General features: G+C 38.3%; 1 protein-coding gene across 1 annotated transcript in view; it reads right to left on the bottom strand.

Annotated features, from left to right (window-relative positions):
* LOC124555737 overlaps positions 1–25,212 on the bottom strand; it is a 233,210-nt gene that overhangs the window by 8,502 nt on the left and 199,496 nt on the right. Inside the window, exon 2 of the mRNA XM_047129760.1 lies at positions 22,052–22,189. Within this exon, the coding sequence (XP_046985716.1) occupies positions 22,052–22,189 (138 nt within the window). The remainder of the gene's footprint in view (positions 1–22,051; positions 22,190–25,212) is intronic.

Below are 25,212 nucleotides of genomic sequence, written 5' to 3'. Positions count from 1 at the left end.
TCAACTTAATTTATATCTTTTTATCTTTTACTGTTATAACCCAAGAAAATTTAGAAAAAAACGTATATTGCAGTTAATAAATAATTGTATCCTTTATTTTTTTGTGAAATTCCTTTACATTTTGCAGAATCGATGTCAGCTAAACAGTTTACCATACATCATCTAATAGAAAAGAAATTACATGTTTCTTTAAAAAAATTAATCATTGGTTGATATAGTTCATTAACAATTTCGTCACGAACATTTAATACTACCTACAAATTTCTTTTATCAAATATGGTTTTTTTAGTTTTAGAGTTTGTCAAAGATCTTCACTTGTTACTCTAAGATGGATTATGTGGTTCAGGTACTATTAACATCTCATAGAGTTGATGTGATAGTGATTCTCCATTTATAGAGAATTATAAAAAATTTAAAATTTTGTGAAGTTTGTCTGAAACACATTTAGAAAGCTCAAATTCACTAGCTGTTAAATCTCTATTTATATTTTTACAAAAACAATAACTTCTTTAAGAATAAAATCAGATTCATTGAAACTGTGCATTTTTTGTTCATCTCCAGTTATAAAAGCAACTTCAAATATTTGTTAATCATATACTTTATCTGTAAGCTTACCTTACTCAGTTAAATATGGAGTTACATCTGTATTTGAGAAATAATCTCAAGAAGCTGTTTCTATTTCCTTTTTTGTAATGTATTATTATTTATTAAGCTGATTAAAATTCCTTTCTATACATAATATATTGAACTACGTTAAAATACTTATATATTCAGCTGTAGTAATTAGATCCTGCATTGCATTAAGTAAATATTGGATGTTCAATGCATCTTTTACATCACTGGAACAGTTATCCCGGGAATTATTCTACCTTTAAGACTAAATAGCCTCTAGTTACTTTAAAATGGCATTTAACTCTTTCTGAACTTTTTTAATTGCAATATATATATTTGAGTCTACTGATGATTGAACATCTATAAAATTTGTTTCTGATAACTATAATGATGGTTTTATTTTTTCTAATTCTGCCACTATTTCTTCTTGAATTTTTAGATCCACTGTTGATTGAATATTTTTAGTTTTTGATTGCAAATATTTGATTTTTATTGAAAATCGTAAAATTTTGGTGTTATTTCATTATTAACATTTCCTCCTAATAATTGAAATCCTTTATTTTTTTTCTAAATCTTTACTGAGTTTAGCATATAACTTATTTCCAAAAACACATTTATTAAATTTAAAATATCATTCAACTTATAACTGATATACAATAATTTAAAAATAAATAAGGACAAATGACCACAAGTATATTCTTTAATATTTTGTATCCTTTCTACATTATAACATAACTCTTTTTTCCTAAATAATTTACAAGTATTGTCGTATATTTTCTCTAAATCAAATGAAAACAACTATTAAATCTGTATTATTATAATAACAAATTCAGTGAGCATCAACATAATCAGAGGTATCTAATTGTACTAATCTACATTTTAAATTTTTTGGTTTATCAGGTAATTTATCCATAACGAAAATACTTTATTTTTAATTGTTTAACAAATTACGTAAGAGCTTACTAACTTGTTTAATTATTTCTTTGAAATATTGTATTTGACATTCACTTTTTTCTTTGCAAAATTATGTGTTTTTTGTTTTCTAATTCTTTTTTTTTGTTTATAACTGAACTTGCAAGTGCTGTAGATCCACCAGTGAATGATCCAAAAGTTGCTGGATATGGTAATGCCGCTAATAATAATGGTAAAGATCTACCTACATGTTTTGTTTCTTTTATATGAATTTAATATTCAATAGTTTTTTCACATATGGGATTCTTCATGTAAAAATCGAATTTCTGCCAATTTTGCCATCTCTGTTCGTTTTTGTGCATCAGTGAAAAATGTCTCAATACTTTCATATCGTTCAGTATTCAATTTAAGTAAAACTGATATTGATTTATTTTACCATTTAGAAGCTATTGATTTATATAGATTATAAATTTATAATGTGTTTCTTTATAATCCCCATCCATTTTCATCGTCATTCATTCATAGTCCTAATTTTCGTTTTACATTATTCTTCTAACTGCAGTAGCAGCTAATTTTTCACCAACTGAATCGTCTGAAGCATACATTTCTTCTTTTGCGAATAACTGTTGTTTCTTTATCACTTTCATGTCCTTTTTCCAATTTCTTATCTCTATAAAAATCATGTTCTTTCCATGCCTCCTCTGTTGTTGTTGTCGTCTTCAGTCCCGAGACTGGTTTGATGCAGCTCTCCATGGTACTCTATCCTGTTTAAGCTTCTTCATCTGCCAATACGTACTGCAGCCTACATCCTTCTGAATCTGTTTAGTGTATTCATCTCTTGGTCTCCCTCTACGATTTTTACCCTCCACGTTGCCCTCCAATACTAAATTGTTGATCCCTTGATGCCTCAGAACATGTCCTACCAACCGATCCCTTCTTCTTGTCAAGTTGTGCCACAAACTCCTCTTCTCCCCAATCCTATTCAATACTTCCTCATTAGTTATGTGATCTACCCATCTAATCTTCAGCATTCTTCTGTAGCACCACATTTCAAAGGCTTCTATTCTCTTCTTGTCCAAACTATTTATTGTCCATGTATCACTTCCATACATGGCTACACTCCATACAAATACTATCAGAAACGACTTCCTGACATAAATCTATCCTCGATGTTAACAAATTTCTCTTCTTCAGAAACGCTTTCCTTGCCATTGCCAGTCTACATTTTATATCCTCTCTACTTCGACCATCATCAGTTATTTTACTCCCCAGATAGCAAAAATCCTTTACTACTTTAAATGTCTCATTTCCTAATCCAATTCCCTCAGCATCACCCGACTTAAATCGACTACATTCCATTATCCTCGTTTTGCTCTTGTTGATGTTCATCTTATATCCTCCCTTCAAGACACTGTCCATTCCGTTCAACTGCTCTTCCAAGTCCTTTGCTGTCTCTGACAGAATTACAATGTCATCGGCGAACCTTAAAGTTTTTATTTCTTCTCCATGGATTTTAATGCCTACTCCGAATTTTTATCTTTTGTTTCCTTTACTGCTTACTCAATATACAGATTGAATAATATCAGGGACAGGCTGCAACCCTGTCTCACTCCCTTCCCAACAGCTGCTTCCCTTTCATGTCCCTCGACTCTCATAACTGCCATCTGGTTTCTATACAAATTGTAAATAGCCTTTCGCTCCCTGTATTTTAACCCTGACACCTTCAGAATTTGAAAGAGATTATTCCAGTCAACATTGTCAAAAGCTTTCTCCAGGTCTACAAATGCTAGAAATGTAGGTTTGCCATTTCTTAATCTAGCTTCTAAGATAAGTGGTAGGGTCAGTATTGCCTCACGTGTTCCCATATTTCTATGGAATCCAAACTGATCTTCCCCGAGGTCGGCTTCTACCAGATTTTCCATTCGTCTGTACATAATTCGCGTTAGTATTTTGCAGCTGTGACTTATTAAACTGGTAGTTCGGTAATTTTCACATCTGTCAACACCTGCTTTCTTTGGGATTGGAATTATTATATTCTTCTTGAGGTCCAGATGGTAGAGTTTTGTCAGGACTGCCACTCCCAACGCCGCCAGTAGTTCTAATGGAATGTTGTCTACTCCCGGGGCCTTGTTTCAACTCAAGTCTTTCAGTGCTCTGTCAAACTCTTCATGCAGTATCGTATCTCCCATTTCATCTTCATCTACATCCTCTTCCATTTCCATAATATTGTCCTCAAAAACATTGCCCTTGTATAGTCCCTCTATATACCCCTTCCACCTTTCCGCTTTCTCTTCTTTGCTTAGAACTGGGTTTCCATCTGAGCCCTTGATATTCATACAAGTGGTTCTCTTTTCTCCAAAGGTCTCTTTAATTTTCCTGTAGGCAGTATCTATCTTACCCCTATTGAGGTAAGCCTCTACATCCTTACATTTATCCTCTAGCCATGCCTGTTTAGCCTTTTTGCACTTCCTGTCGATCTCATTTTTGAGACATTTGTATTCATTTTTGCCTGCTTCATTTACTGCATTTTTATATTTTCTCCTTTCATCAGTTAAATTCAGTATTTCTTCTGTCACCCAAGGATTTATACTAGCCCTCGTCTCTTTACCTACTTGATCCTCTGCTGCCTTCACCACTTCATCCCTCAAAGCTATCCATTCTTCTTCTACCATATTTCTTTCCCTCATTCTTGTCAATTGTTCCTTGATGCTCTTCCTGAAACTCTCTATAACCTCTGGTTCTTTCAGTTTATCCAGGTCCCATCTCCTCAAATTCCCACCTTTTTGCAGTTTCTTCAGTTTTAATCTATAGTTCATAACCAAAAGATTGTGGCAGAGTCCACATCTGCCCTTGGAAATGTCATACAATTTAAAACCTGGTTCCTAAATTTCTGTCTTACCATTATATAATCTATTTGATATCTGGATGCATTCCCTTATCTCTATTTCATCTACTTTGGTAACAGGGCCATACCAATTTAAACAGGTAAGTACATTTCCAAAAGTACATTACTATTTGCATCATTAACTAAGCCTTTTCTGTATTCACTTTCCCATAATCTATGTAGTATATTATTCAAAGTTAAATAAAATTTGGAATTCCTTTTGCATTGTTAATTATATAATCATTCAATTTATTAGTAAACATTTTTTTCCAACTTCTTCATTATAATAATTTTTATTTCTGGGTAATTTTTCTCCATACATTACTCTTAATCTATCAATTATTTGACAAATTTCATTCAACCAAATACAGCGACTTTTTCTGAATATTGTTTTTACTAAATCTCCACCAAAATTTTGAAATAAATCAGTAAGATTACTTTATGACAAACCAGGAAAATAACCTTAATTAATTCTTATCATCAAATAAATATGTTTAATTTTATTTGAATTACTATCAGAATATAGAGAATATGATTCAAATAAATATTTTGTAACTCAATAGAATCAAATTCTTTACGTAAATCATCCATAGCAATTTGTTTTTTAGTTAAAAGATTCATTAATCCATCAGTATCCTCATATCCTTTTTGACCCATTTTTAATTTACTACCACTGAATTTATCTGGTAAACCACCAACATATTTGAAAGTTCCAACAAGTCTTCAACCAAAAACAGTATCTTGAGTATGATTAATATATTTTAAAATTCTTTCACTTATTATTTTTTAACATCCCTTTCTTTTCATTTTTCTATCTTAACTGCTTCTTTTACTTATTCAATAAAACATCTATTTCCAATTCACCTAATGTATTACCTCCTTTATCACTTTCTTAATGTCTAATTGTTGGAATATTGATAAGTTCTGCTACATAATGTTGATTATAAGGAATCATCTGTTTTTCAATTTCTCTATCTTTTTGAACTACTTTTTATACATTATCACATAAACGTTAATTACTTGTTTAACTTATTCAATTGCATCAATAATTTCAGATTCTCCTCTTGGCTGTTGTTCCCATTTTCTGAACTCTTATTTTATTTGTTCTTTTAGTTCTCTGTTTCGTTTAGCTAATTTAACAGCTTTTAGCTCATATTTTGAAAACATTTATTATGGGTAAAAATAGAATAATAAATTTTTATTATACATGTAATCTTTTTACGTTCAATGCTTACAATCGACGTTTTTATGGATAATGATTATGTTTAGTGTTTCAATAAACCATATTCCCTTCTCTGTATTTACAATTATTAATTTTTCCTGACATATCTACTGTTGTAAAAATAATTAATTCTTTATTCCTATATTTATTACACAATCCTTTAAAATCACATAATTTTCAATCTCCACCTACAAACTCGTAACAAATATGATTTAAATTTGTGTCATCTTTTCTGAAAACCTTTAAATAATTCAGATTATCTCTAACTAATTGCTTTGGTCTTTTTGAATAAGGTTGAGCGATCTGTTCCTTTATGTCGATCTCTCGTACAATATTCTCCAAATATATTTTGCCTTTCAGGTTGGTTGGTTGGTTGGTTTGGGGAAGGCAACCAGACAGCGAGGTCATCAGTCTCATCGGATTAGGGAAGGACAGGGAAGGAAGTCGGCCGTGCCCTTTCAAAGGAACCATCCCGGCATTTGCCTGGAGCGATTTAGGGAAATCACAGAAAACCTAAATCAGGATGACCGGACGTGGGATTGAACCGTCGTCCTCCCAAATGCGAGTCCAGTGTCTAACCACTGCACCACCTCGCTCGGTATGCCTTTCAGGAATGAATTCACCAAAACCTATGAATGATTATTTTCACATTTATGCCGCAGAATAATTTCACCACTATTTTCAATTATCAGAAATTTTTTCATTAATTTTATCGTCAGTTTTTCCACACCTTTTTATAAATTCTTGATATTTTGCTTGCTCTAAATTTTTGGAATAAACATACAAATGGTTAATTTTTCCAATTTTCCATCCATGTGCCAGAACATAATTATCAATCATTAATGTTGTTTTCCCATTACCACTTGGTAATACTGAATAGAATTTGGTAAAATTTTACCTTGTTTATTTTCTAATTTTTTCAATAATTCTTATTTTTCTTCCTATATCTGTCATTTATTTAAGTAATTTTAATTAATACAAATGAGTAGTTATTTCAGTTGAGCGATAATTCATCTCTTCTCAAAAAATATTAACTGTTCCAATAAAAGAAACTTATAAAAATGTTTCACTGGCCTGTTATTCTTAAACTTCTTAACAGCGAATATTACATTGAAAAATAATAAAATATACACTAATGAAGAAATGACAGATATTCCTGTAGGACAATACAGTTTAAAAATTTAGACAAATCCATTCAATTGATCAACCTAATATGCGTATTAAAGAAGAAATTTTAAACAGAGTTACTATTGAAAGTGATGTTAAATTATTTATGGATAAAGAAGATTGTATTGGTCAAAATTTAGGATTTAATAATCAAATTATTGTAGCTAATGAAAAAGAAATTGTAAATAATGTTCCTAAAATTATACCATTTGAAATAATTAATATCAATTTTAATCTAGATTGTGGAATATGTTTTGAACAAAATGATCAATTTCACAGAGAAGCTATTATTATGTCTTCATGTAAACCAAATGCTGAATTTGGAGGACAAATAGTTTATTAACTAAATTATCCTATAAATATTACAATTCTTGACACTATTCAAAATTTAATAATTACAATCATTGATGAAAATGAAAATTTGATTGAATTCAATGGTTCTTGTGTAACAGTAATTTTAAAAAAAGAATTAATAGATTTTGTGTTAATAAATCATAAACAAAATCAAGAGTTATCAATTTTACTCATTTCCTGTTAATGACAAAACAAACTTAATTTAAATGTTCTGAACAAAGAAATGAAATTAATATTAATATTGATAATGGATGACTTCATCCTAATTGTTCACAACTTAATTAGATAGTGGTTATTCACACAGATGAAATTCATTTTTCAGAATGCAATGGTAAATCTAATATTAAACTAATTTACAATTATGTGTTAAATTTGATTGATGTTATTGCAATTAGGAAAGGAAACAATGTTTTATCTAAAATATAACACCTTTTTCTCTTCTTCGGATCTTATTTGATTTGATTAATTTCATCTCTATCAAATAAATTAACTATGGAGAGACGTACTTAAAAGTGATAAAATTGAAAACAAACAAAATGAAGTAGTTTTGCCATTAGAATTATCTGGTACCTCTTATAAGAATATTGAAAAAATACTTTGGGAAGGAGATTTAACAGCAATTTTCATTTGGAGTTCAAGAAAAATCAAGACTTTTCTGTACCTCGAAGGACTACTAATAATGATAATAGTACACTCACAAAAGAAGATAAAATTGTTGAAAAAAATATGGAAATTCGTGTTCCTGCTGTTAAAAATGAACCAGAATATTCAGTTGAACTAGAACAAGAAAGCCTGAAAGATCCAAAATTTCCAGTTTCTTTGAACTACAAACAATTGAGTTTGCTGGATTAAATGGGAAACAAATTTGGAATTCGATCTAACTAATTATAATTCTTCTGAATTTGATATACCTTACTTTATTTTTGTTGTTTTTTTAAACTAATCGAAGAAATAATCGGTTAAACTATCTTCTTTATCTGATTGTGTTAAATTGGAAAATATTTATGTAAATAATGGGGGAAGTGAAGATTTTCCTGAAGAATTATAGAATCTCGATCTCCTGGATAACTTTTTAAAAGCTTATGATCCTTTTAGAGATTTTAAAAGGGTAACTGAAATATCGATGTAACTGTAAATCTGTTCAATGTTATTCAGAATTATCCCATCTGTGTCATAAATATGACTAGCAGAATGAGTGTTTTAACACCACAAAAACAACAATGAAATTATATTCATTTTTTAATGAAAATATAATTTTATGATGTAATTAGGTATATAATTATGTATAGAAAAAGGATTTAACTTCTGATTTACAATACAAAATTTTAAATTAAAATTTTTAATTTCATAAATGAATAAAAAATAAAAGATTTAGGTTTTTCAACAATTAAAACGTTTGGTCAATCATTTTACCTCTTTAAATCCCAAATTACAAATTTTTAAAATTTTTAATTTCAAAAACTTTAATTTTTAATTTCAAAAACTTTCGAAATCTAATTTTTTCTATATAAATAAAAGCAAAAGAAAGCATGAACGACTTTGCTAATAATCTATTAAACAATCTCATCAGTTAATGTAATGGTTATGCTGAAGTGTTCAGTAAATTAACAGAGCTGGAAAAATACTAAACCTTACAGCATTTCAGAAGCTGAAATTTTTATTACTTTTAGATAACAGATATAAAATTACTCTTTCATATTGTTATACTAAGATCTGTTTAGATGATGATGAGAAATTAGAAGACATTTTGGATTAAAATTTATTTATCGATGTAAAAGACAAAATAAGGACTGTTCGATTCATGTTACTAAACTGGCATAAAATATAGAATTTTTGTTTCTTATAAATTTAGTATTTTGAATCTTAAATTTATATTGAATAAATTTATTTTTAATTAACTGAAAATTTCGATTGTAGAGATGTAAATTGTTAACAGGGAGAAAGAACAAAATCAAAATCATGGTTTTATATCGAGAAATTATTAAAAAGTATGCCCTGTACTATAACTCCCATATATATTTATACAGGGTGATCCATTGATCGTGACCGGCCCAAATATCTCACGAAATAAGCGTCAAACGAAAATACTACAAAGAAAGGAGGTTGTATAGCTTGAAGGGAGAAACCAGGTAGCGCTATGGTTGGGCCGCTGGATGACGCTGCCGTAGGTCAAACGAATATCAACTGTGTTTTTTAAAATAGGAACCCCCATTTTTTAATACATATTCGTGTAGTACGTAAAGAAATATGAATGTTTTAGTTGGACCACGTTTTTCGCTTTGTGATAGATGGTGTTGTAATAGTCACAAACATATGGCTAACAACTTTAGACAAACAGTTGGTAACAGGTAGGCATTTAAAATTAAAATACAGTACTTAGGTACGTTTGAACATTTTATTTCGGTTGTTCCAATGTGATACATGTACCTTTGAGAGCTTATCATTTCTGAGAACGGATGCTGTTACAGCGTGATTACCTGTCAATACCACATTAATGCAATAAATGCTTAAAATTACGTCCGTCAACCTCAATGCATTTGGCAATACGTGTAACGACATTCCTCTCAACAGCGAGCAGCTCGCCTTCCATAATGATCGCACATGCATTGTCAATGCGCTGACACATGTTGTCAGGCGTTGTCGGTGGATCACGATAGCAAATATCCTTCAATTTTCCCCACAGAAAGAAATCCGGGGACGTCAGATCCGGTGAACGTGCGGACCATGGTATAGTGCTTCGACGACCAATCCACCTGTCATGAAATATGCTATTCAGTACCGCTTCAACCGCACGCCAGCTATGTGCCGGACATCCATCATCTTGGAAGTACATCGCCATTCTGTCATGCAGTGAAACATCTTGTAGTAACATCGTTAGAACATTACGTAGGAAATCAGCATACATTGCACCATTTAGATTGCCATCGATAAAATGGGTGCCAATTATACTTCCTCCCATAATGCCGCACCATACATTAACCCGCCAAGGTCGCTCATGTTCCACTTGTCGCAGCCATTGTGGATTTACCGTTGCCCAATAGTGCATATTATACCGGTTTACGTTACCGCTGTTGGTGAATGACGCTTCGTCGCTAAATACTACAAGCGCAAAAAATCTGTCATCGTCCCGTAATTTCTCTTGTGCCCAATGGCAGAACTGTACACGATGTTCAAAGTCGTCTCCATGCAATTCCTGGTGCATAGAAATATGGTACGGGTGGAATCGATGTTGATGTAGCATTCTCAACACCGACGTTTTTGAGATTCCCGGTTCTCGCGCAATTTGTCTGCTTCTGATGTGCGGATTAACCGCGACAGCAACTAAAACACCTACTTGGGCATCATTTGTTGCAGGTCGTGGTTGACGTTTCACATGTTGCTGAGCACTTCCTGTTTCCTTAAATAACGTAACTATCCTGCGAACGCTCCAGACACTTGAATGATGTCGTCCAGGATACCGAGCAGCATGCATAGCACACGCCCGTTGGGCATTTTGATCACACTAGCCATACATCAACACGATATCGACCTTTTCCACAATTGGTAAATGGTCCATTTCAACACAGGTAATGTATCACGAAGCAAATACCATACGCACTGACGGAATGTTACGTGATACCACGTACTTATACGTTTGTGACTATTACAGCGCCATCTATCACAAAGTGAAAAAAGTGGTCCAACTAAAAAATTCATATTTCTTTACGTACTGCACGAATATGTAATGAATGGGGTTTCTATTTTAAATAACGCGGTTGATATCCGTTTAACCTATGGCAGCGCCATCTAGCGGGCCAACCATAGCGCCATCTGATTTCCCCCTTCAAGCTAGACAAGTTTCGTTCTTTGTAGTTTTTTCGTTTGACGCTTATGTCGTGAGATATTTGGCCCAGTCACGATCAATGGACCACCCTGTATAATAATCGTCGTGCCCAAGAGTTGCGTATGAGGCAGGCAGTGCAGCGAATTCTCGATTATACATACCAACTTGTGTACTCACTGTCCTTCTCCCGCTGGTGTATTCCACTTGTACCCGACGACAGACCCAAGTGACAAGCTTTCGGTTACATGGGCTGCGATGGAGGCTAGCGTGTCGAACTGTTCAATATCCGTATTTGTGGGGCATTCGGTTTCCCGATGTTCTACTGCATGGGAATGTGAGGGTATGGACACTCGTCGTGAAGGTTTAGATCGAACACGTCTGGCCACATAAAGAGAGGACTGCCATACTGTGCTGCAAGCACAGCGTAACGCCTCCATATTTGCGCCTGCCATTCGAGAACAAGTAACGGACGCCCTGCAACATTCTGTGTCATCGCCAGGGCCGGCCTTAGCCATCCAGGTGCCCCGGGCGAGTCGTCCAGTTGGCGCCCTTTATTGTATAAATAGCGAACCTGGCAGTGCTTTGCAACACGGTATTTGACTGTTTTCTAGAAATCGTCTTAAGTGGTTAATGGCGTCATCTTATGATCATAACATGGTTTTTTCCATCGTAAATTTGAGTATTTTATTTTTTTGGATGGAAATGAAATCCAAATAATCTGAAAGCCCACTAAGACGCTCCATGTGAGTCTTGTGTAGCCTGTGACGTCAGTCCAGCATGCTGCTGTCGCTGCCGTAACAGTCAGTATAGCAGTGATATATTGTTTGGGCATTCACGTTTTGGGAAACTGTCTAAAAATATTGCGTAGTACTGCACTGTACATCTACAACAACTCCAGAAAATTGTTTTTGCGTGTTCCAAACAAAGAAAAGATGCGTAAAATGTGGTTGAAACAGGCTCGTATATCCCAAATATTTCTTTTCTTTTCTGAAGCACCCCTGCACTAAAGCGAACAAAACAAAACAAAAATTATTCAAATTGATCAAGCCATTTCTTTGTTTTGGTGAGACTAACACACAACAATTGATTTTTATATATAGCAGGTAATATGTATAACAAAAAACACTAATTTTGAATTGGGTACCATATTTTTATTGAATTTAATATAACTGTAAGCCATAAACCTATATTTTCTGTCAGTCATCAGAACACAAAACATATTACGCCTAATGAGAAACAATTATAAACGACTAAAATTTTACTTTTCTCGCTTTTCTGTCGGCAAAGTCTCTGATCAGATTAGCAAAGTCCAGGTTTTCTGCAACTTCATTTTCAATGGACAGTGAGGCCAAACTGGTTAGTCTTGTTCGAGACATTGTAGACCGCAAGTACGTTTTTATCAACTTCAGTTTGGAAAAACTGCGTTCGCCGCTTGCGACAGTCACTGGTATTGTTAGCAAAATACGTAACGTTATCCAGATGTTGGGATATAACTCTTGAAGATTATGCTTTTTTATGAAGTTTAAGGCTTCAATAGGCGTTGCCTGGCTGTCTTCGAGATAGTGTTGCAGGCCTAAAATTTCGTCGCACAGCAAATTTCCATCAATATCTGACTTCATGTTGACAGTTAACTTTTCTTGTAATTTAGAACAGCATTGTATTAGTTCTTCTTTATTTTGATTTTTTTTAATGTCAAACAAGAAACTCCACGTCGCAGAAAATTCTTGCATCTGTTCAAATCTTTCTTTCATGGATATGTGCACTGTGTCCAACAGTGCATTGAAAAACTCTACTTTAAACTTCTTTTTTGGGTCAGTTATTTGATCATCAACAGCCTCTTCACCCGGCCTGCGTTTAATACGTCTTAATCGCATTTGTGGTTTAAATAATGGATGCGTATCAAGATCCGAAGCCAGTTCAGTTGCTGTTACAATAGCTTGTTCGAAACCTGTTTGTCTATATGTTTCCAAATAAGAGCAACATTTGTCAAGGATTCCCGTAAACTCGACAAAGTTGATTGTGGGTGACTGACTTGCTTTACTCACAACGTTAATTTGAAACAAAATATCATACCATGCCACGAGAGAAACAATGAAGCTGAAGTCTTTTAATTGTCCTCCTAGTGTTGTCGCTTCGTGTGGCACCGCAGCATCGCTTTGTTCAGTAGCATCGGCCAAGGAAACCAAATCGTCATGAATTTCGCATAATTGATAACGAACCGCTTTGACGCTATCAATTCGAGCTTCCCAGCGTGTGTCACTTACATTTTTCAGGGTGTATATCTTCAAATGGTCGGTCAAAATTTTCCATCTATTTACCGATCCAGCAAATAGATTAAACATTTTTTGTAACATTCCGAACAGTGTCACGGATTTTACTGATGATTTTGCCGCATCACACAATACCAAATTATAACTATGGCATCCACATGGCACAAAAAAAGCTAGTGGATTTAACTTCTTAATTCTGTTCTGGACGCCTTTATTTTTCCCCTTCATGTTCGCGCCGTTATCGTAGCCCTGTCCTCTGCAGTCATTAATGTTAAGGTCAAGATCACTCAATGTTTTTAAAATGCTTTCTGTGAGGCCTTCACCGGTTGTATCATCTATTTGCAGAAATGAGATGAAATGTTCTTTTACACTTACGCCATCCTCTGTTATATCGGCGCATCTTAAAGTTATCGAAAGTTGTTCTTTGTGGCTTATATCTGGAGTACAGTCAGCTATGATTGCATAATACTTTGAACCCTTTATGCGGGATACGATTGTAGACATAACGTGTGATGCCATGAGTTCTATTAATTCATTTTGTATATTTTTGCCGCAATAATGGTCAGCCAAATCACCATTCAATGCCAGTCTGACGTGCTCTTCCATGATTGGATCAAACTTTTCCAATAACTGTACAAGACCTAAGAATTTTCCATTATTTGAGATAAATAATTTATCCGATAACCCTCTGAATGCCATATTATTTTCAGCCAGATACAAAGTAATGTGCATCAATCTTTGAAGCACATTGCTCCATCGTAAACTTTCTTTAGAAATTAGCTTTTGTTCTTCCTTGTCAATAGTTAATCCAGCTTCAAACCTGATTTCAGCTTCAGTCCATTGAGTAAATGCTTTTTTGTGGTTAGGACTATTTTCATGCAGTTTCAGAGCTTCACTTAAATGTTTCCAATTTCTGAAACCCACAGTGGTAGTCAAATTAGTAGTTGACTTTAAATCAAACAGTCGACAACAAAAGCAAAAGACACTGTCGTTTGATACAGAATAAACTAGCCACCGTCGTCTGATAGTTTCTTCGTTTGATAGTTTTCTTGTGTAATGAGTTGAAGAGAAATGACGCCCATTTTCATCTTTTGAAAAGTTATTTAGACGTACTTGTGAGGGTCCGCATATTATAATGCGATCTATATCTCTAGCATTAAGTACTTTTGGCCACGTACCTACATCAGAAACATTGTATTCTTTTATTTCAAGAACGTTGATACTTTCATCGACCACAGATGTCATGTGTTGATTTTGACTTGGGGAAATATCAGAGGATTCATGCAAAGATGTACTGCGCTGGTCAATTTGATCACCTTCAATAGGTGATTGTATATTTTTTGTGTATAATTGTTCACAGTCTTTCTTTAAGGTACTTATAAATATTCATGTGCTTTTTAGTTTCTTCAAGAACTTTTTCTTTTTCAGCTTTTCTTTTCCGATTTTCTGAACCAGAAAGCTTTTTTTTAATCATTTCCTTCTCATCTGGCATGATTTAAGAATTTGACAAATTATTGCTTGGACACTGCTCTATTTCGCGACCACAATATTCGATCTATAACAAATAAAGAAATTCACCTATCAGTAGACGTAACTAGAAAAAACCTTAACTGAAAGATAAAAATGTTTTTCGCACCTACCAGAAAATTAAAATGTTGACACAGTCACGACACTCGTTTCACTCACAATTACTCAGCCACGAAAACATGACCGCTGCCTCCGACTCTTACTGACAGTTACTGACATGCGGGTGCAAATCGTAGCGCTGCCAACATATGCAGTCTAACAAACATTGTGTGGCGCTGTATTATTTCACTAAGTTAGGGGAGAATTCTCTATGAATGCAGTGCACGCATTGCATGATCTATTAATTAATGTACATGAGTCATTAAGTCACAAATATTCGATATAAATACACTCCTGGAAATGGAAAAAAGAACACATTGACACCGGTGTGTCAGACCCACCATACTTGCTCCGGACCCTGCGAGAGGGCTGTACAAGCAATGATCACACGCACGGCACAGCGGACACACCAGGAACCGCGGTGTTGGCCGTCGAATGGCGCTAGCTGCGCAGCATTTGTGCACCGCCGCCGTCAGTGTCAGCCAGTTTGCCGTGGCATACGGAGCTCCATCGCAGTCTTTAACACTGGTAGCATGCCGCGACAGCGTGGACGTGAACCGTACGTGCAGTTGACGGACTTTGAGCGAGGGCGTATAGTAGGCATGCGGGAGGCCGGGTGGACGTACCGCCGAATTGCTCAACACGTGGGGCGTGAGGTCTCCACAGTACATCGATGTTGTCGCCAGTGGTCGGCGGAAGGTGCACGTGCCCGTCGACCTGGGACCGGACCGCAGCGACGCACGGATGCACACCAAGACCGTAGGATCCTACGCAGTGCCGTAGGGGACCGCACCGCCACTTCCCAGCAAATTAGGGACACTGTTGCTCCTGGGGTATCGGCGAGGACCATTCGCAACCGTCTCCATGTAACTGGGCTACGGTCCCGCACACCGTTAGGCCGTCTTCCGCTCACGCCCCAACATCGTGCAGCCCGCCTCCAGTGGTATCGCGACAGGCGTGAATGGAGGGACGAATGGAGACGTGTCATCTTCAGCGATGAGAGTCGCTTCTGCCTTGGTGCCAATGATGGTCGTATGCGTGTTTGGCGCCATGAAGGTGAGCGCCACAATCAGGACTGCATACGACCGAGGCACACAGGGCCAACACCCGGCATCATGGTGTGGGGAGCGATCTCCTACACTGGCCGTACACCACTGGTGATCGTCGAGGGGACACTGAATAGTGCACGGTACATCCAAACCGTCATCGAACCCATCGTTCTACCATTCCTAGACCGGCAAGGGAACTTGCTGTTCCAACAGGACAATGCACGTCTGCATGTATCCCGTGCCACCCAACGTGCTCTACAAGGTGTAAGTCAACTACCCTGGCCAGCAAGATCTCGGGATCTGTCCCCCATTGAGCATGTTTGGGACTGGATGAAGCGTCGTCTCACGCGGTCTGCACGTCCAGCACGAACGCTAGTCCAACTGAGGCGCCAGGTGGAAATGGCGTGGCAAGCCGTTCCACAGGACTACATCCAGCATCTCTACGATCGTCTCCATGGGAGAATAGCAGCCTGCATTGCTGCGAAAGGTGGATATACACTGGACTAGTGCCGACATTGTGCATGCTCTGTTGCCTGTGTCTATGTGCCTGTGGTTCTGTCAGTGTGATCATGTGATGTATCTGACCCCAGGAATGTGTCAATAAAGTTTCCCCTTCCTGGGACAATGAATTCACGGTGTTCTTATTTCAATTTCCAGGAGTGTACATTCGTATTAATTAAATCATAATGTAATGTATATTTCGCAGTCTGTATTTTCTTTTATTTGGAGCGACCGGTAGTTTCTGTTGTAAACGAGAGATGGTGCGGCTGCATGGGCTCTTCCTTGTTGCAGTTCTTGAAACAAATAAGAGAGGCGCTTTGGTAGAGCCCGTGTTAGCCCGCGTCAAACATGGATGGTTGCAGACAATACGAAGATTGCATTCAGCATGATTTCTCTTCTGCTACCCCGAATTCATCGCGCATTCGTGAGATTAGCGACGTATGTTGAATGAGACTGAATAATATTTTAGTTTCGCGAAATGGGTGATTGTAAATTGTAATTTTTTTTTTTTTTACATGCGTTTAATACGTGGCGCCCCTTGGGCCCCGGCGCCCTGGGCGACCGCCCGAGTCGCCCCACCCTAAAGCCGGCGCTGGTCATCGCTCACCATTGCTCGGAGACTAGCAGCAACCAGTTTAGGGAATTATCTTCCCATGCGTAGCCTACCGTTATCATGTCAACATAAACGGCTACATTTGGAGTGGTTCTGTGACTGGGAAGCATGGACTGCTGATGTATGACGTCGCACTGCATACAGCGATAAATCGCGGTTCTGCACCGCTCTGGTTGGTTGGTTGGTTGATCTGGAGGAGGGGACCAAACAGCGAGGTCATCGGCCCCATCGGAGTAGGGAAGGAAGTCGGCCGTGCATTCTCAAAGGAACCATGTCAACCTTTGTATGAAGCGATTTAAGAAAATCACGGAAAACGTAAATTAGGATGGCTGGACACGGGTTTGGACGCGAGTCCAGTGTGCTAACCACTGCGCCACCTCGCTCGATTCTGCACTACTCTGGATGACCATTGTCGGCGAGTATGGCAGCACAGCGGAGTTCCGTTATAATAGCTTGGGGAGCCATTAGGTTTGACTTCAGGTCGCGGCTGGTAGTGACTGAGGGAACTCTGATGGTACAACGGTACATCATGGATATCCGGAATCCTCACGTGTTTCCTCTCATGCCACGCTATCGTGGTGGCATTTTTCCGTAGGACAATGCACGTCTCCATATGGCACGTGTCCCTATGAACTATCTGCCTGATGCTGAGGTACTTTTGTAGCTAAAAAGGTGGCCAGATCTGTCCTTGATAGAACATGTGTAGGGCCAGCTTAGACGTCAAATCTGTACCAGTGCCAGGGCAGGATATCGTGGACCAGTTACAGCAGTTGTTGGCCAGCGTGCCTTAGGGGAGGATACAACAGCTTTGTGACACCCTTCCCAAACGAATCAGAGCACGCATCCATATCTGAGAGGGTGCACCGCTCTATCTGATAAGTGGGCTCAGACTGCCAGGTTCTTTGTAAACATGACTCGATATTGTAATCACTGTAATAACATCACATACCCACTCTTCCCGTGTAGTTCCCTTTCGTGTCCTCTTCCCCTTGTGGGTGCTTCACAGTTTTTTCCTCGGGCAGTGCAAAACATAAACAATAAAAGGCAGACTGTTCGATAGTGTACATCTACTAATTCAAAATCTGTTATCACTCAATATCGTGTTATTCCACACTTTGCACTGAAACGTGCTTGGACCCTCCTTGACCAGGTGGTAAGGCCGAGCGGTTCTAGGCGCTACAGTCTGGAACCGCGCGACCGCTACGGTCGCAATTTCGAATCCTGTCTGGGGCATGGACGTGTGTGATGTCCTTAGGTTAGTTGGGTTTAAGTAGTTCTAAGTTCTAGGGGACTGATGACCTCAGAAGTTAAGTCCCATAGTGCTCAGAGCCATTTGAACCATTTGAACCAGGTGCCGGCCGAAGTGGCCGCGCGGTTAAAGGCGCTGCAGTCTGGAACCGTAAGACCGCTGCGGTCGCAGGTTCGAATCCTGCCTCGGGCATGGATGTTTGTGATGTCCTTAGGTTAGTTAGGTTTAACTAGTTCTAAGTTCTAGGGGACTAATGACCTCAGCAGTTGAGTCCCATAGTGCTCAGAGCCATTTAGCCATAGCCATTTGAACCAGGTGGTAAACATGCTGCTGTTCACTCCTGTTTCATTCTTCGACAGCGGTCTTCTCGAGGTCATCCAATGAGTGAGGAGGGTTCCCACGACGACGCACTGCAAATTTCAACTGGTCCCGAGCATGCTCAATCTGTTCACGTCAGCAGATACCGCAGGCCATACAATTTGAATGATTCCTGCCTGCTGCTGGGAGGCGTCCACAAGTTTGGCGCGGTGTGCTCGTGCTTAATCGTCTTAAAAGGTGAATACACCGCCGAGATGTTGATCGGAAAGCTGGAGCATGGGATGAGGATTTTCTCTCGATAGTACATTGCACTCATATTACCCTCGATAGCTATGACAGGTGTCGGACATTTGTACTTGGTACCGGCCCAAAACATCACTGATCGATCTTGCTGCATAACCTGTGCGACGGGAAACGTGCTCAGGTACCAGGCCTCCTCTGCAAACTTGACGACGATCATCAGGTGTTTGACAAATCTTGCACTCATAGATCAAGAGGACCTGACGCCATTAACCCAAAATGGTTCAAATGGCTCTGAGCACTATGGGACTTTAACTTCTGAGGTCATCAGTCCCCTAGAACTTAGAACTACATAAACCTAACTAACCTAATGACATCACACACATCCACGCCCAAGGCAGGATTCGAACCTGCGACCGTAGAGGTCGCACGGCTCCAAATTGTAGCGTCTAGAACCGCTCGGCCACCCCGGCCGACCATTAACCCAAGTGACATACTGGTTGTCCCCCTGTCCGCCTTCTTCACACACCACAGTACTAAGAGGCTTTTGATGTTGTTCTTAATTGACGCATAGAGGTCAAATTGATGGCATCGAGATCGCTACATACTGTCTGGTTCGACAAAGCTCTCCCAGGTGCCTTCAAAAACGTAGTGCCCAGTCCTGTCCTCCGGGCATGCACGCTAATTGTTCGTGGCTCTCTTGCAGCCATCTCATGAATGAATACCATTACTCACCGTGCAACTGAACTACCGACGACTGACGGACGCCCCTCACCGTTCTCAAGTCCTGGACTTGTTTTGATCTGACACGTGATGTTGAAGGCTTTCCAGCAGAAATATATCATACTGACTCAGTTTCACTCGTATTCCATTAGAAATTTCAGTCAGCATTTCATACTTCTTGGTAAGGGGGAAGAGTGTAATACCTTGGGATTTCTCCTTGATTTCTCTGTACAGGGCATCTAATCCTGTTATTGAAACTCCAATCAGTCAAGTGGATGGGGAGTTTGCGGGCCAGTCTTGTCTGGAAAGGTGGCAGCCTTAGAGTGAGTGGACAACATTTGAGCACCTTTGAGTATCTCAGGTGTTTCGGATAGGTCATGCAAGACATCCACACTCGAGAGTAATCTAAGCAACTTTCAACTGTATCTCTCCAAGTACGGGCACGAATTTCATAACTCTTTAGATATTGTCAAAGTGCGTTAACTGTCGGGTTCAGCAGAAATGTGCTGTACACATTTTTGGAGAGTATGCGCTCTAATTAGCTTGAATTTGGATGTAGTGTCCAATGAGGAATCTGATGAGGAGCTTGCCTCTAGTCTTTTGTGGACGGGTTTTGCTGTCGGATTTTCATGGATTTATAATTTTTCCTGTCGATATCAGTGCTCCCTGCAGGCCTGGGTGGCATTTAGTTTTTTTTTTTTTAACTCGGGAAATAGTGCTAAAAACGACTTCCCCAACGGTTTTCGCTTCCATTCTCGAGGGTCTCTCACGAGGTGACTACACCCTATTATACAAACAGTGAACTTACGAAACACCACTTGTGAATATTAACCACGAACTGCTTTCTTAGCACCATACATAGCGTCCTCTCGCATCATCACTTACAAGTAAATTAATTAGCAGTAATTACTGACAAGGGAACCTCCCCATCGCACCCCCCTCAGATTTAGTTATAAATTGACACAGTGGATAGGCCTTGAAAAACTGAACACAGATCAATCGAGAAAACAGGAAGAAGTTGTGTGGAACTATGAAAAAATAAGCAAAATATACAAACTGAGTAGTCCATGTGTAATATAGGCAACATAAAGGAGAACAATAGCAGATGAGCGCCGTGGTCTCTTGGTTAGAGTGAGCAATTGCGGAACTAAATGTACTTGGTTCGAGTCCTCCCTCGAGTGAAAATTTTACTTTCTTTACGATCTGTCCGTTCATTCATTGACGTCACTGTTCACTGTAATAAGTTTAGTGTCTGTGTTTTGCGACCGCACCGCAAAACCGTGCGATTAGTAGACGAAAGGACGCGCCTCTCCAATAGGAACCGAAAACATTTGATCGCAAGGTCATAGGTCAACCGATTCCTCCACAGGAAAACACGTCTGATATATTCTATACGACACTGGTGTCGGCATGTGCGTCACATGACAGGAATATGTTGTCGGCCCACCTAACTTGTACACTTGGCGAATGGGTAAAAAGATTCTTCTACCTTGCCCGATTTAGGTTTTCTTGTGGATGTGATAATCACTCCAAAAAAAGTGAGGAAAACATAAGAGTGTGTCACATAAACTGCATCAAATGAATGCAACAGTTTCAGAGTCGCACAGTTTTCCCTGTGCTCTGTCAAAACGTATGTTTTTTACGTTTTCAAATGTTTCTGTGCGTAGACCATCAAATCCTGTATATGTCCAAGCAAATCTGAACATGTCCTGGAATTTTTGAGAGCGAAGTTGATTATGTGTGAGTGGCTGAACTTTGATAATTATCTGAAAATAAAAAATTAAAATTTTCACCCGAGGGAAGATTTGAACCAAGGACCTGTCGTTCCACAGCTGCTCACGCTAACCACGGGAACACGGCGCTCGTGAGCTAACATTCTCCTAGATGTTGCCTACCTTGCGCATGGACTACTCAGTTTGTATATTTTGCTTATTTTTTTTTATAGTTCCACACAACTTCTTCCTGTTTTCTCGATTGATCTGTGCTCAGTTTTTCAAGGCCTATCCCTGTGCCAACTTATAACTAAATCTGAGGGGGGTAAGATGGGGAGGTTCCCTTGTGAGTACAGTAGCAAGCGCTAACCAGATTGAGTGATGAAAGTCATTTCCAGTATATAATGGAACAATCTGACGCGTCCACGACGTTTGATTACTCATGACGAAATGCGCGTAACAATCTGCATCGTGTTACCATTTCTTCTTTAACACGACAGCTCTCTTGTTACGCATTTTGTGACCAATTCTGCCGCAAGGAAGCGTTGTAGCAGTGACCGTAATTTTTTATTTTACTTAAGACTGTTTCCTTTTATAGATTCAATATGTATAAACAACTTATTGCTTGTACTGAATGTAACAGGTGCTGTTGTCTATTTTGTAACCTTTTTTCACTGTTCCATAGAACAGTCAAGCTGACTATTCCAAAATCACATAGTAAAAAAAAACTTAAGTGCATTGCCCTTACTGTATATCGAAATATGAAACTGTGTTACCTGAACTTCTCGCCCAAGGACAGTTACTAAGACAGCTTTTCACTTTGCACTTGAAGCCTCTGGATACAAACGTGCAGTCCGAACAACATCTGGGTTGAAGAACAATAGTCCAGTTTTCTTCAACGACTTGGACCGACACTAGAACAGAAAATACTCATGAAAATTCCTTCTTATGTAAAAAAAATCTAAGTCTGGTAAATGAAAAGAATAACAGACATCAAACTCATGTCACTGAACCACTAAACATTAAAAATGTAGAACAAACTATGTTCGCTCTCTTTCTTCCAACAAGAATAAAATTTGTAGTTCATCTTCGTCAACTAAACGTTCCTACAGGACTTTAGCAAAGGGGCAATAGCTGGAAACCATCTATTAGTGCATCGTAATTGCGAATTATGTTGGGACTGCTTATTCAAATGTTCGTCAGTGTTCGCCCAAAACATTGAATATACACAGTAATTATAAAGTTTATGAAACATTTCGAAAAATCGGTGTAGATAAATGGCTAAGAGTGACGTAAAAAACGATCCAGTGCGTAAAAGACAAACTCTCAACGCTTTTTTTGAACGTGGTTCCGGCAAATTAGTTTGGAAAACCGCCGACAAGGGTGCCACTGACTGTAGTAGCTGTAGACGGCGGCGAACCAAGCAGAGAAAACATTTTGTGTGCTACAATTTGCTCCTTACCAATAGGTACTGAGTGTTTTACAAGACAGCACCAGTTTATACAACATAGTGACGTGCAATAAATTCGAGGAGGATGACTTTTTGTTCGATGCAAGACGCTGGGGGCGACCGGCTGTATCAGAACGGATAGTGGCCATGAGAGGCACGTAATGTTGTTATGTCATACAGACTCTTCATATCGAGCTTGCGCAGAATCGAACATCCCCTAACCAACAGTGTGGAAAATCCTACGTAAGCAATTAAGAGTGAGGCCGTACAAATTACAGCTCCTGCGAGTCATAAGGCATGACGACAAACTGCGCCTTCTGTAGTTCTGCACTGATGATCAACCGACACAACATACGCATATGAGCAACGTAGTATCCACATACAACTGTCGAATACATCCGGAATTCTAAGAAAGGTAACATGTTCTGTTCTGCGTCCAACAAGATCGTTTACGGATCCATGTTGCCCGCCGACAGAATTGTCAATGATATCACCTATCGCTACATGCTGCAACAATGGCACAAGCCACAACTGGTAACTTATAGTGGGGATTTCTTCCACAGTATCTCGAAGACTTTCGACACTGCATCGCAGCAGCTGTTCTTACTGTCGCTCCTGATATGCTGGGGCACAACTGGACTACCAGTTAGATATGGGCCGTGTAGAATTGCACTCTGCTAAAGCTACAGTTCGATCGTTTGTGGTGAAATACATAAATAACGTACTAAATCGTAAGATTACCGGTAGTAATTGTAGCATTGGCAGCCGGCCGGTGTGGCCGTGCGGTTAAAGGCGCTTCAGTCTGGAACCGCGTGACCGCTACGGTTGCAGGTTCGAATCCTGCCTGGGGCATGGATGTGTGTGATGTCCTTAGGTTAGTTAGGTTTAATTAGTTCTAAGTTATAGGCGACTGATGACCTCAGAAGTTAAGTCGCATAGTGCTCAGAGCCATTTGAGCCATTTTGTAGCATTGGCAGGGAAACAAACATAGGAGAGAAACTGGGAACCGACGACTTCTCGTTGCTTTTGTTTGCTTGCTTGTTTTGCACATAATTAGAACCGCACATCCTTCATTGTTAGTCCACATCCTCAAAAAAACATAAACTGCGTTTTATAAGTAATAAAAATTAGCTGATCGTGAAACTTCTGTACTTTTATGTAACCGAAGAAATTACTTTTGCTGCAAACATAATTTACATGCACATACATAAAAAAATCTGTATTAGTTTTGTGATTTTTTTTGTACTCAGTAGAACATTCTTCATCATGATCAAAGGAAAATGTTTCCTGTTACAAGTGATAAGTGTGAAAGTTGTTTATGAACAACAGGAACAAATTTTATATAAGCTCTAAGGTATATAAAAGGGATGAGAGAATGAGATTTTCACTCTGCAGTGGAGTGTGCGCTGATATGAAACCTCCTGGCAGATTAAAACTGTGTGCCGGACCGAGACTCGAACTCAGGACCTTTGCCTTTCGCGAGCAAGTGCTCTACCAACTGAGCTACCCAAGCACGACTCACAAGCCGTCCCCACAGCTTCAATTCTGCCAGTACCTCGTCTCCTAGTTTCCAAACTTCACAGAAGCTCTTCTGCGAACCTTGCAGAACTAGCACTCCTGGAAGAAAGGATATTGCCGAGTGCAGAGTGAAAATCTCATTCTGGAAACATCCTCAAGGCTGTGGCTAAGCCATGTCTCCGCAATATCCATACAGTTTTAATCCGCCAGGAAGTTTTATTAAAGTTATGTTTGATAAGTTTTTGTTTTGAGGCTTTTTTTTTAAATTTTACCTTTTTTTTGAGGAAATGCATTTTCTAGCGTTCTATGATAAATCTGTATTGTTTGTTTTATTTTTACTTTATAAATCAACCATTTTGGAATAAAATTTGGATTAAATATTGATAATTTCAATTTCGCTATAAATACTGTTTACTTTTAAGTAAAAGACAGACGGATAATTATGTAGAGCAAAAATGTTTCGCAGGTTACGCGACCCTTTATATATCCTCACTCAGTTTCTAAACGGTTCACCGCTCCTTATAAATATGTCACTTACTGCCTTATTCTACACTGCAGGTCGTATGGAGCATAAACTGTTGACGATTTTGGTACATGAAATAAAAGGGCACATCCTGCGATTTTTACGCCTGAAAATGAAGCTTGTTAAAGTAATTGAAGGCGTAAAGTACAAGTGCTGCCTCCAGCATAGAATACCTCCTACGTGTTCCACATTGAAATGAAAGCTAAGTCCAGCCTTATGCCTCGTACAAGACCTACACAACAAGATTTTGGATAAATCAAGAGATAAAGGACCAACTATGCCGAAAAGAAATCATCAATTAAGAAACGTATGTAGCCCACTTATGTTTAAGCAAAAATGTAACGCCATTTATTTTCGATCTCATTACCAAATCAACTGATAGATACATACACTTCACAAATACGTAAGTTAGTTATATTCATAACAAGAAATTCAATAAGCTCATG

This window comes from Schistocerca americana, chromosome X (genome assembly GCF_021461395.2).
Source record: "Schistocerca americana isolate TAMUIC-IGC-003095 chromosome X, iqSchAmer2.1, whole genome shotgun sequence".
Classification (NCBI taxonomy): Eukaryota; Metazoa; Arthropoda; class Insecta; order Orthoptera; family Acrididae; genus Schistocerca; species Schistocerca americana.
This window is presented reverse-complemented; position numbering and strand designations above follow the sequence as displayed.